The sequence below is a fragment of the Natator depressus genome, chromosome 14 (genome assembly GCF_965152275.1).
Source record: "Natator depressus isolate rNatDep1 chromosome 14, rNatDep2.hap1, whole genome shotgun sequence".
In the NCBI taxonomy this organism is placed as follows: Eukaryota; Metazoa; Chordata; order Testudines; family Cheloniidae; genus Natator; species Natator depressus.
In genome coordinates, this window is record NC_134247.1 from 7222195 (window position 1) to 7236059 (window position 13865).

Consider the following 13865-nt stretch of genomic DNA (forward strand, 5'->3'; position numbering starts at 1 on the left):
GAAGACAGAAAATGTAACTGAATTGTTTCACAATTGTTACAGTTCAACAAGTTTATGCTAACTTTTACAAACAGATACTGCTATTGAAGACAGAGATAGGGATTTCTTTCAACTTTGTACTTCCCTATAATCCATTGATACACATTTTTATATCAGTTCAACACACAGGAAAATAAGACAAATAGCCACAAAGTTTCTTTAAAAGACTTAGCCAAAAGAATAAGAACAAGTTCTACTCTGTTAAGTGTAGAGGGATCGGCTCCTCTGATTTCCAAGAACTCCAAAATATATCTTAGTTTGGCATTCTATTCATACAAATCTTAGGAACAAGTAAAAAGGACTCTTCATTTTTCCTGAGTGAAAAATTCAGGGCTCACCCTCAGCTGTTGCTGCCTTTGATGTTCTGATTCTTGTAACTGTTGTTTTAATTCAGACACCCTCTGTTCTAATTCTTCAATCACATCAGATGCCTGTAGGGATTTAATAGAAAAGTGAATGTTTGTCTTGTAGTCTTTATTTGCTCTATAGAAATAAGTTACTCTTTCCCTTTTCAAAGTTGCATCAAAAAAGTAGAAAAAAGATAAATTTGGAAAAGACAATCTTTTTCAACACAAGTCATATGTAGTTCATTTATATTTGTCCTTAAAAGTGCAGATGGGACTACAGTCCAAAATTATAAAACAAAAATAAAAAACAAAACAAACAGGCTGCTGATTCAAGAAAGAAATTTGAAAATAAAATGGAGACAGTCATTTAGCATTTCCTTATCAAAGATCTTAGCATTCCAGTATTTCAGACCAAAATCTGGACGTCATGTTTGCTCTAGGTTAATCAATAGTTTAGGTTTCAGAGTGATAAACACTCATTTTTTCATGATCTGTGTGCATATAAATCTGCTCACTGTATTTTCCACTTTATGCATCCGATGAAGTGAGCTATAGCTCACGAAATCTTATTCTCAAATAAATTGGTTAGTCTCTAAGGTGTCAATAATTTAGAATACTCTACAGTTTTTGAAATTCACTATATTTTTATAATATATATTTGATGTGAATATGATGTAGGCTAGATAACCGATCACAAAGGCTACTTATAAAAAACTAATTTCTTACATTTTTGTGCTGATTATTTAAAAGGTTCAATTCAAAGATGTATGCAACAAAATGTTTCATGAATAAAAACAGGACAATATTTTAATGTGTACCTGAAGAAAAATATTTTTCTTTATAACTCTTTTGGTAACAAATTTCCAAAGCGGCCTCATCCAACTCTCTAAGCTTTGTGTCAAAATTTGCATGTCCAAGTTTTTCAGCACCTAAAACCTTACATTCATACATCCAAAACGAGAGCTCAGCTAAATGGTTTACCATTTAACTCTCTCAGGAGGAATGTGGCAATTTTGAAGTATATTACACACAGAGACATCTTGCACAGAAGTCTTGCATATTACTTCTCTTTTATGTAGTTATATAATGCACAAAAGAGTACAGATCACATACAAAACAATACATATCCTAACCCACAATGCCCTTTGTTAGTTCATCCTTCCCTTGGGAGTCCCTGGAGGCCATCTGGGCTCACAAAGGCAGGCAGGCAGGCAGGATGTGCTCCCTCATACAGGCCCCCACACTGCATTACTTCTCCTTCATGAAGTCTTCTTCCCCAGCTTGCCTTCTCTCCTCTTAGCTGTGCTCTTCCTCTCTTTATATGCCCCCCTTTCCAACACCTGGCTTTCTTTGTTCTATATTTTGGTTATTTTCCATTGCTCCTATTTTCCCACCTCCCTGCAGAGGGGTAGGATAAAACTAGTTTTCCTAAGCTTGAGTCCACCCAGTGTTCCAAGGTGTTTTCACCTGAAGAGAAGTCACTGAGTTCTAACAACCCTGCACTGTATATGGTCTAGGAGGATGTGACATGGTCATACGTGAAGGGGTGGAATCCACTTACATATTGAGGCATTCAAAAAATACAGCAATTTCATAGCACAACTTCACAATATCAACCAAATTTCATAAGTTCTACAGACAGACCCCCCCAAGCCATCAAGAAAGTGAGTAGCTCCTTTGAGTAAAGTTATTCACGTGTCTTAATATTTGTGCAATTGAAGCCTTACAGACCATTTTGAAAATTTGTCCCCTTATGTACATAATTGATAGGCAAGCATTTTTATACCCATTATTCCTGGGAGGTTGTATGTCTGTAAACTTACCTTAGCTGCAGAGAGAGCATGTTCTTGTTTCATAAAACTTATGTCAATATCATATTTGTTTTGTTGTTGTTGAATATTCTGTTCATAATCTTGTATAATGCGATCCTTCTCTTTCTGAAAGGAGTTACACCTACAAGTATTAATAAAGGAAAAATAAAATGGAAATTTTGGCACTTTATTTGCTTTATGTAATTTTTGAAGCTTTATGTAATTTTGCTTTATGTAATTTTTCAAGCTTCTGCAAAACTCTACTCACCCACCTAGTCCTCTCAATTGATAAAGTGTAAAATAAAATTGTACAATGTAAAATATATTTGTTTTTTTCATGATCATCATCTTGGTGAGTGTCGAACAGTGGTTTCTGCACCTGGGTCGCTAAATTTTCATGACAATTTCCAAAGGCTGAATTATTGAGCACTGATTTTCTTGTAGACAGAGAGTGATGTTTAGTTTTGGAATTGCTTTGGTTTAAACTCTATTTTATTAATTACCTTGATTTCATCTCTTGCAGTTCAGTGCATACTGCTTGGTAGCATTGCTCTAGATCAGTCTTTTCTTGAGATAATTTCTGACGCTGTAAATTACTATTTTCAGCCTCTACAGTCAGCTGCTGGACACGGGCCTCCAGTTCTTTGACCATCTGGTTCTAAAAGAATAGGTCATTGTTAAGAATAAATTAGTGCACACCCCTGTTGTTATTCAACAGCCTAGAGCAACTGTGGTTCTCTGGTGGTCCAGAGAAACAAGAGTTATAAAAGCAAAGCTGTCATCAATCAGGACAGTAAATTCTATAATGTATCAAAGCTTTCAAAATATACATGTTTCAAACAAAGTAAAGTGTAACCTCTGCCCCCAGACCCAAACTGGAACAATACTTGCACTAGATTTCTATAGATTAAAGTTTTTATAATATGAAGCAAAACAAACAGTTTAAAGAAAAAATTTCTATTAAGGATAATGTATCTTGAGTTATTTCATACCTGTCAGAAACAAACACCACTATGATCAACGACTATATAGTCTGCATGTAAAACCAAGCCCCAAAAAACAACTTGCAAGACTAATACCAGTAAACATATAAATATTTTCTTTATTTGTAGTCTCTTTCAAAAACAAACAAGTCAGTTGGTCAGATAAAGCCTTTATTGTGTTGTTATGGAATCCAATTCATTTAATTTGTACATTATATTGGCACCAAATGTTTACTGTAATAAAATACTTATTCAGTTACTAAAATGAAATCATGGCTAATGCCTGTTCCCAATAAATATACTGAGAGACCAAAGAATTGAAGAATTCAGGAGTTGTTCATTATTTGCAGCCAGTCTCTTTTAGTGTCACATCTAAGAGATTGCAAAAATAACATGATATAGCAGCTGATAAAAGACATTTTCCATACATAAAATACTGTTTCTTTGTATATCTGAGTGTGCTCACATATGTGTATGACATACTTTGAGATATACTGATAAGTGCGGCACAAGGGGGCTATTAAGAGGACTGGTTATGGTATACATATTACAATATTCAATAATGCTTGACACATTTTTAGTAAGTCTTCATATCAATTTACAAATATTAACAAATACCATTCACAAATACAAACATCACCCCATGAGGTACGTGGTATTATCCCCATTTAAAAAATGGGAAATTGGAATCACAGAGACACACACCCTGGCTCCAGGGGACGCAGCAATCAGGATCTGCCCTAGAACACAGGCATTCCAAATTCCCTGCCTGCTTCCCTCTATGTTTACCTCTCCTTATAATGAATCCCTTTTCAATAAATTATAAATGTACACTGAATATTTTTGTGTTAAACACAATTTCATGACATTCAGCATTTAAAATAAAAATATCTGAGAATTCCAAAGAATATATATTTTTTCTCTTCTCCATTCTTTCCTAAAGTAACCTTAGTGTATAAGGAAATGAGAATAGAATTCCTGAGAAGGCAGAGGTGGGAAAATAAGACACAGCTGCCTTTTCAGGATGTTCAAATCAAAGTTATTTTTATATTAACAAAGGTTTGGAGGTGGGGGAAGGGAGAGGAAGTGGAAGAATATTTTCACCCTCTGTTAAAGGAAAGTAAAAACTCAAACATCTGTCAACTCCATTCAAGTTTTGTAGTATATTTAAATGTACCTGGAGACATTTCTGACACACTCATGCAATCAGAATAGCATTACTCAAGCTTTGCAAAACAGTCTAAAACACACCAAACTTAACCATACACTTGTATTGCATTTTAAAGAGACTCTTTCCATCAATGCAAAGCCAGCTGCAGGGTCTGGTTTGTTTAGACAACAAAGAAAGTCAAGTATATTTTACTTTTAAGTTACAGGATTTGTCATGTAGCTAGTGGAGATTACTATCTTGTTTTTGACAAAAAGCAGCTTTCAGACATCCTGTACCCAATAGATTGAACTATATGATAAAATAAGGAGGATATCCCACTTTGCCAGCTGGGGGAAATTTGGCAAGAAAAAAGTTATCAACTTAATTGCCAATGAGAACAGTGCCTTCAAAGATAACTTAAGATGTCAAGTGGGGCAGAACAAAGCCAATCCCCTAAGAAGCTTGTAGCATGCAATGAAACTGTGTTACAATTAACATGGAAAATCTGCATTGATGGCTGTAAGTTTTAGAACAAGATACAGTAGTAGTTTCAAATCAGGGTAATATCTTTTATAAATTGCATGAAAACAGTTGGCATTTTTATTATGTACATGTAGTATTAATAATAAAATAATAATTAATAATCAATTTTGAGTGCTTTCGCAATCTAGATTTGTGCACTAATCTAATCACCATGGGTATTCATATTATACCCCATGGTGGATTTCACACTCAATTTCCAATCAAGAATCATTAAGGATCTTCCAAACTATTAACTTGTTTTGGCCCTCCTTAGTTTTTTCTACAGATTTATAATTTGAAATTACTGTCACCCATTCCTAAGGAAGTCCCTCTTTCTCCTTGCATTCTCACTTATGAAATCTGTCCATCCTCAAAACATTTTTAATATGACAAACACTAAACCATGTCATTGTAGAAAATGCTATCACCCAAATGTTTAAAAAGAAGACACAAAAGCTCTAAATCAGAGCCTTCCTCTGGGTCTCTCAATGCATTTTGAATTATCCATTTAATTTACACTATAAACTCCTCAGGGTAGGGACTGAGAGTTCCTCTGGATCTTAACAAAAATTAATAAAAAAAAAACTCAGTCAAGATTAAGCATCAATATTCACCCAAAATATTATTTAAAATGTTAGGAAGTGAAGATGCCTTTTAGCAGCACAGCATATATTTCTTACTACGTAATATCACAAATTATGAGATGCAACTATTAAGGGCCTTTTACCATAAATAGTCAGTCTAGTAAAATATACAGCATGAGAGCTCTGGGGGAAAGAATTTAAGGAGCAACACTATGCTTTCAACTCTTTGAAGTGGCTGGTTGTATTACACAGGTGACATTCAGCTTCTAGAAGAAGACCTCACTCTTCAGGACCTCAAGTTGGCTGACTCATATTACATACCCCCAAACTCCTCCCCCAAACATTCTTCTCTGAGTTGCACAGATGTAAGTCCAGAACGACTCCACTGATTTTGATGATTTAGACCATTAACTCATCTTTCAATTAATCACTTGCACGGTGTGCACACATTCCCTGCCCCTTCTCTTTTTCCCAAATATCCTCCTACATATACACTTACCACAGGACAACTGCTATGGATAATGGTAAAGTAAGGTCTATGGCAGAGATGGCTGAAAATATGAGCAAGATGGCTACTTATGTAATAAAACTAATGCCAAGAACTCCTTTACATAAAGCTTTCATAAAATGCTTCCATAGCTAGTAATCCATTGTTGCTTCAGTGTTTTATAATTATTGATGCTACATCACACACACACACTTCATAACCATTGCTATCTGCACTAAAGTATATATTTTTTTCCAATAAATAAATGTTTCCCCCACTAAAACAAACGCTTGTATTATAACATTGACAAGAGTTATATCATTCAGCCAATTCACTTGTTCACAATAAATGGCACTCCTGATGATATGAAACGCCATGAAAAATGAAAAAAAAAGTCTAAAATAACAAACAAAGAGAAACTAATTTTCAGTGACAGTCTAGTCTTTCATCTTAAGCCATGCCTTGAACTCTACCTTGTTTAATTATTAAATCAGGAGCTGCTCAGCAAGATCTGTCTGCTTTTGATGGTTCTTAAATTCAATCCTGATGACAGACTGTGTCCATTTTTCTCCGTATTTACTGTTGCCTATGACAAGGTCTGAATGCTAATTTTTCAATTCAACATTCATTAATGACACAATAAAGTGTATTTGACATTGCCCTTTAGCTCATTCAAACTATCACTTTTCTTTAATGTCTCATCTTGATGACAAAAGTATAAGATACCTCTTTGAAAGGGACTTGTTGATTTTTGCTAACTAATATTTACTTTATAAACAGTGTAGTGTATAGTAAATACAGTTCACAATTGACTTTCAAATTACGTGCCTTTTAGTATTTTAACAATACACAGTGTGTTCCCCTGAGGTTTTTAAGAATTTATGTGGAATTCGAATGAACTCTTTTCTTCTCCAAGTGTGTTAGAACACATCTAGGTGAAGGTTAGTTGCCTACTGCTTCTTTTCTTGGAGGATTGTCTACCACTGCTAGACTGAACAAAGAAAGGTTACCCCCAGTAACTGCCGGTGTTCCAATACACTGCCTGTATAATTCCACACTTCTGGTGGGGACTATCTTTAATGACAAAATTAGTACCCTCTCAAAAGCAGCAACTATTGCTTCCACACACATACTCCCCCATGGAGCTGAACATTTGAGGCACGGTTATAAAAACTACCACCCCAAACGTATAGTTCCTTCTACATACTCAAAATCTATAAGCAAAGGCTCTAAAGAAGCTGCCTCTTTCTTTGTGTATTGCCTGTACAGACCTACACTTCCAGAAGATTAAGTAATAGTACGTACAGTACTCCAAAGAGACATTCTCCCAGCCCACCAGCTAAGCCAGCTATATGGGCCATTTGACTTTAGCAAAGCTTTTGATATGGTCTCCCACAGTACTCTTGCCAGCAAGTTAAAGTAGTATGGATTGGATGAATGGACTATAAAGTGGACAGAAAGCTAGCTAGGTCGTCGGGCTCAATGGGTAGTGATCAACGGCTCGATGTCTAGTTGACAGCCGGGTATCAAGCGGAGTGTCCCAGGGGTCAGTCCTGGGGCCAGTTTCGTTCAACGTCTACATTAATGATCTAGATGATGGAATGGATTGCACCCTCAGCAAGTTCGCAGATGACACAAAGTTGCGGGGAGAGGTAGATACGCTGGAGGGTAGGGATAGGGTCCCATGCACTACTATAGGCTGGGGTCCAACTGCTAACTGGCAGGTCGGCAGAAAAGGACCTGGGGATTACAGTGGACGAGAAGGTGGATATGAGTCAACAGTGTGCCCTTGTTGCCAAGGCGGCTAAAGGCATATTGGGCTGCATTAACAGGAGCGTTGCCAGCAGATCGAGGGAAGTGATTATTCCCCTCCATTCAGCACTGGTGAGGCCACATCTGGGGTACTGCATCCAGTTTTGGGCCCCCCACTACAGTAAGGATGTGGACAAATTGGAGAGAGTCCAGTGGAGGGCAACAAAAATTATTAGGGGGCTGGGGCACATGATTTATGAGGAGAGGCTGAGGGAACAGGGCTTCTTTAGTCTGCAGAAGAGATGAGAGAGGGGGGATTTGATAGCAGACTTCAACTACCTGAAGGCGGGGTTCCAAAGAGGATGGAGCTAGGCTATTCTCAGTGGTGGCAGATGACAGAACAAGGAGCAATGGTCTCAAGTTGCAGTGGAGGAGGTCTAGGTTGCATATTAGGAAAACCTATTTCACTAGGAGGGTGGTAACCTAGGGAGGTGGTGGAATCTCCATCCTTAGAGGTTTTCAAGGCCCAGCTGGGATGATTTAGTTGGAGTTGGTCCTGCTTTGAGCCGGGAGTTGGACTAGATGACCTCATGAGGTCTCTTCCAACCCTAATTTTCTTTGATTCTATGAGCTCTCCACCTCTCGTTGGTTAGCCAGAAGCTGATTGGCCCTCGCTTTAAACCCTTTCCTGGTCTTTTGAGGCTTCTTTCCCCCTTTAGCTGCCTTACCCTGCCCTTCCTCCCTGTTGTCATAGTTTAGGAGCCATATTTTCAGGATCCTGTGGGTCTCATCGATTGCCTGTTCTGTGATCAGGAGGAACTTTTTCCCATTCGACCAAATTGGCAGAGGCCTGGTGGGCCTTTTTGCCTTCCTCACAGCATCACAGAGGCACAGTTAAAAAGAGTAGGACTTTGGAATTTAATATTAAGAATTTATAAGAAGAAATTTTAGTTTTGTCACAACTTGCAGCTCATCTCCAATGTGGAGAAAGGCTAAAAGAGTCAGCTCCCATTTCGCTGGGGAATCTTGTGTCTCTGCGAGAAGAGGAGACCTCAAGTCTTCACAGACCGAGGTCCCCCTCTGGGACCCTCTACCCTGTTTGCCCCCTGCATGATGGACAGCAATAAATGTGGCAAGCTTCTTCAGAAGTTAAATTGCTTCCTGACGAGACAATAAACCACATCCCCCACCCTGTTGATGAAATGCAACATGTCACAGTGGTATTGTCCATCAACACTTGGACCACTTTTCCATTAGGTGAGGAAGGAAAGCCTTGAAAGCCAAGTAAATTGCTCTGAGCTATAACTTTTCTATATTCATATTTTTACAAATTTCCATAGACATTGCCGATCCAGGTGACTGAGAAGGAACAATATAAATGGATGAGAGAATGGAATTTTAAAGAGGATGGCACAAAGTGGGAACTGGATGAAATAGTCTTTTTCTATGCCTCAGAAACTCACTGATTTGAAGGAGTTCAACTCCATGTCACTAGGAAAAATGACAGAGCTGTTCCCAAGAGGTGGAAATTGAGGGCTCATCAGTATATCCTTTAATGTGTTGTTTAGCTGAGAAGGAGGCAAGGGATGTGTTAGCGGAAGAAAGACTTTCTGAAGTTTCCTAGAAATGTTTGTCTATGGGAGTTTCCAAGCATGAACTTTAGGAAGATGACTCGGTTTGGAAACAGTAGCACAATGAAAATAAGCCTTATATGCTACTGGATAAAAGCTTTAAAAGGGGCGGGGAGGCAAGTGATTATTTCAGCACCTAGTGGTAGGGCCATTCAGAAAGACCCTGTCTGACTCTCTTATCCTGGTTTCACGTTCTCTGACCAACATTCTGCTTCTGAATTCCAATCGAACTATAGCGGTTACATGCTCTTATATTTTATGTTTAGTGTGAATAAAAAGTGAAGTGCAGTAGGTATCTGCTTCCCAGTGGCCACTCCAGCTACGAAGAAGGCGCCCCCTGGTATGTAACAGGGATGGCCTGGGAATCCTCCATTGAGATCTCCAGGACACCTTTTCATGGAGGTACTCGGCAATCCTTTGCAGAAGGTTTCTGCCTTATTTCTTCCAGCACAGTAGAACACTTTCCCATGCCACTCCAGTATTAACTCTGCTGGCATCAGTTCAGTACACAGCATAGCAGCATAAGGACCAGGTCTGTACCCACATGGTTGCAGCATCTGCTCCCTTGCCTCCTCCGCTACAGATAGGGTCACCTGGGAAGACAGGGGACGTTTTCATTACAACTGCTTGTACCGCAAACAATAGAGCATGTGATCCCCCACCCATGGTGATTTCCAGGTCCCTCAATCACAGTTTCCCTAACATGCCAGTGGTTTGGGTGGCAGAAACAGGAGTTCATCTCAGAATCTGAAAGCCTAGGGTGACTGCTACCAGCAGCATTAAGGGAAAGAGGGGTGGGCTTCCTGTGTTCTCTTGTGGCCACAACCCCCATCCCCAAGAGCTGCCTTGGACAAAGACCACAATTTGGGAGGCTTAACATGGTACCTGGTCTCAAAGCAACATCTATGTTGCTGAGGGGAGAAAGAATTGTCCACCTGCACTCCCAACAAGGGTTCCCACAAGTTGCAGCACAAGACTTGTCGCCCATACCACTGGGCCATACTCACCATGGCTGGAACACCTGAATAGCTAGCGGTTCTGATTAGGTTCTGGCTTGCACTTGAGTGTAATAAGGGGAGTGACTTTTAAATAGCAACCTTGTACCAGACCCAGAGAATACACTGACAATGGTTGCCTTGTGCTTTCCATGCCTTCAGAACATCCTCCACACCAGCGGAGAGGCTTTCCCAGATTAGAAGACAGAAAAGGAGAATGCATGATGACATGTTCAATGAGATAATGAATGCCTCCAGGACAGCTGATACAGAGCTCAGAGCCAAGAGGATTTCATGGTCTGAAAAACTGGATATGGAGAGCATCCCAGGAGCATGAGTGTGCCACACAGGATGAGATGCTGTGGATTATGAAGGACCAATCAGACATGTTGAGGCATCTGGTTGAGCTTCAGAAAAACAGCTTGAGGCTACACTCCCCCTGCAGTCCCTGCACAATGGCCTGCAAATATTGACCGGGTCCCAATCCCCCTCCCGCAAACATTCTAAGAAGCGGGTGGGGAGGAAGGTGCAGTATTCCCTCCACTCAACACTGGGGGAGTGTACTAAGAACAAAAGGTGGCCATTCAAAGACCTTTGATGGGTAAGACTTCTGTGCTTTCACAGACAAGCTGACCTGGTTTCTCCCCTCCCAATTTTATCACACTGTTTACCCAAGGTTAAATTATTTTCCTGTTCTTTCAGTTTTTTTATGTTTGTGCAATAAAAGTCAAATTTTCAAGAATGAAATACTGTTTGTTTATTCCTAGCATTCGGGTTGGGGGAGGGGAACAGGGAGATACAGGAAAACTGATGCAATTGAGGAGATGGTATGGGAAGGCACAATGCAGAAAAGCAGCGAACATTACTGTGGCTCATTACAAGAACGGGTTTCAAAGCCTCCCGGAGATGCAGCGCTCCTTGCTGAGCTCTTCTTATTGCCCTGGTATCTGGCTGCTCAAAATTAGCTGCCAGTCTATCCACTTCCATGCCCCACCTGTGCAGAAACTTCTCTTCCTTTGCCTCATAGTTATTATGGAGCACACAGCAGGCAGCGATAGCAATGGGGATACTGCTTCCAGGTCCAGTAAGCAAACTGCTTCAGCGACCCTTTAAACGTCCAAAGTCATATTCCATCACCATTCTGCACTTGCTCAGCCTATTGTTGAACCGCTCCTTACTGCTGTCCAGGTGGCTGGTGTACAGCTTCATGAGCCATGGGAGCAAGGGGCAGGCTGGATCTCCCAGCATCACTACTGGCATTTTAACATCATCAATGGTTATTTTGCAATCTGGAAATAAAAGTCCATGATTGCAGCTTTCTGAACCAATCTATGTTCCTAAAAATGCGTGCACCTTTCCTGACCATGCCATGTCGGTGAAAGGCCCCCTGTGATTCACCAGTGCTTACAACACGACTGAAAAATATCCCTTTCGGTTTATGTATTCTTTGGCAAGGCGGTCTGGTGCCAAGATAGGGACATGCATGCCATCTATTGTCCCACCGCAATTAGGGCACCCCATCGCAGCAAAACCATCCACTATGTCCTGAACGTTGCTTCTCTACTGTCAGAGCAATTCTCATTTTAGTGCTGCTGTGCTTCAGGGCTGGGGAAAGCACTGCACTAAGTTCCTGGAAAGTGCCCTTCCGCATTCAAAAGTTCAGGAGCCACTGCTCATTATCCCATAGCTGCACAACGATGAGATCGCACCAGTCAGCGCTTGTTTCCTGGGATCAGATATGGTGCTCCACCATGTTCAGCTGCTGCGTGGCTATCAGCAGCAACCTGGCACTGTTTTGCTCTATGGCTTGCATCAGGGCTGCATGAATGACATCGCAAAGTTCTGCGCGGCAGCTCCTGTCTCGGCTCTGGAAATACTGCCGGATAAGGCGCGAGGTGTTTGTAATGCTCACAACAAGAGTGCACAGCTGAGCGAGGTCCATGCTCCTCGGGCTATGAAATACATGTGCCTAAGCCAGACTTTCAAAAAAAGGTGTGAAAAAACATGGGTTGTTTGCCATTGATATCATGGGAGAGAGGAAGGGAGGAAACTGCATCGAGGGAGGTCGAAGCCATGGTCCCACCCTCTCCCCATGACAATGATTTGGTCTCATGCGGCATTGCAAGCCCATCCCAAAACACCATTTGGCTAGTAGAACTGTGGAATAGCTACCCACAGTGTAATGCTCTGGGCATCAATGCAAGAGCCGCTAGTGAGGATGCACTCCACCAATACAATGTATGGGGTGTGGACACACCCAACCAACTTAATTACTGCGGTGGATGAATTTCGACTTAATTTAAGTCGACTTAACTTTGTAGTGTAGACATGCCCTTAGAAGTACCCACTTACATCTCTTAGCATATTTATGAGGTAGCTGCATTAATGGATTTCAGTGAGTTTCGCCTAGGCTTTACATTGAAAAGATAACTGTGATGGTGGATCTCTAAAGATGAGCAATTACAGGGAGATGTGTGATGACTTCTGGAATATCTACCCTTAAAAGATGTACCCTGAAAAAGGATCCTGCTATTTCTATACTCGCTGCGTTATATGGGCTCATTACGCTAACTGAAAAAAATAGGTAATGTCAAAATGGAAGCTTTTCATTTAACATTTGTTTGTTCTAATGGAGTAATTCTTAAAAATACTTTTAAGGACCACACATACAAAATCCCTGACATAAAGCACTAATAAAATGCCTTGGACACATTAAGCATTATCAAACAACAACAACAGATTACGGTTAGGCTTATATGACAACTGGAGTAGCTGAGCCAAATGATTATCAACCACCTTTTTTGGTTGTAAACCAAAAGAACTGGAAAATAACAGGAAAAGTTCAGCTTCATCAACAGGGAGAAGCAGTAGATAGGAGGAATGGTGAGAAAGTAAAATTAATAATAGGAAACATTTTCATAAAGCATTTACAGTGTGTACTCAGACTTTTTTTCCAGTTAAAGAAAAGAAAGTTGGTTGCCTACGGTAATGAAAGGGCGCTCTCAGTCATATTCCTTATAAATGAATAACTTCAACTAACAACCTCCATCACAAAAAATACAGTTGTTATTAGTCTCAGCAGATAAACCAAGGACTAAATACTTTCTGATACACTATGCCTTAAGAAAAATGAGCATTCCAAAATGCACAGGTGCACAAAACCTGAAGATTGCAATTCATATTTGTGGTCATGATCTAGATATTAAAAACTTACAGTTGTTTTTGTCTGTGCCAAGTACTCTGTCTCCATTTTACTAAGACGTGCATTTGTGTCCTCAAGCAGTTCTTGGATATTTTCTGTGTGTTTCTTCTGAAGATCAAATTTTTCCTTTTCCATTTCTGCCACAGCGTTGTGGAGCTATATTTAAAAAAAAAAAAAAATCACCAGGCTATTCAGTGACTTATAAAACTGTACAGCTGACTTTTCTCACTTTTAGAATAAAAATCTTATCATTTCCCCCCTTATTAATACATGATAAGGTTTTCTGGATCACTGCTCCAGAACTAAAAAGGAAAGAATCTTAAGAATGTATACACCAACCAATTTACATTTACCTTTTACAG

The 13865-nt window shown here is 39.8% G+C and overlaps 1 protein-coding gene across 4 annotated transcripts in view; it reads right to left on the bottom strand.

Annotated features, from left to right (window-relative positions):
* Positions 1–13865, bottom strand: part of CEP112 (centrosomal protein 112) — a 359203-nt gene that overhangs the window by 267331 nt on the left and 78007 nt on the right. For all 4 annotated transcript variants that reach the window (XR_012641956.1, XM_074972205.1, XM_074972202.1 and 1 more), the window contains exons 12-15: positions 13516–13659; positions 2701–2855; positions 2210–2339; positions 378–470 (exon numbers count right to left, since the gene is read on the bottom strand). Coding sequence is in view for 3 of the 4 variants with exons in the window: in XM_074972205.1 (XP_074828306.1) it covers positions 378–470; positions 2210–2339; positions 2701–2855; positions 13516–13659 (522 nt within the window). In the remaining variant the exon portion in view is untranslated. The remainder of the gene's footprint in view (positions 1–377; positions 471–2209; positions 2340–2700; positions 2856–13515; positions 13660–13865) is intronic.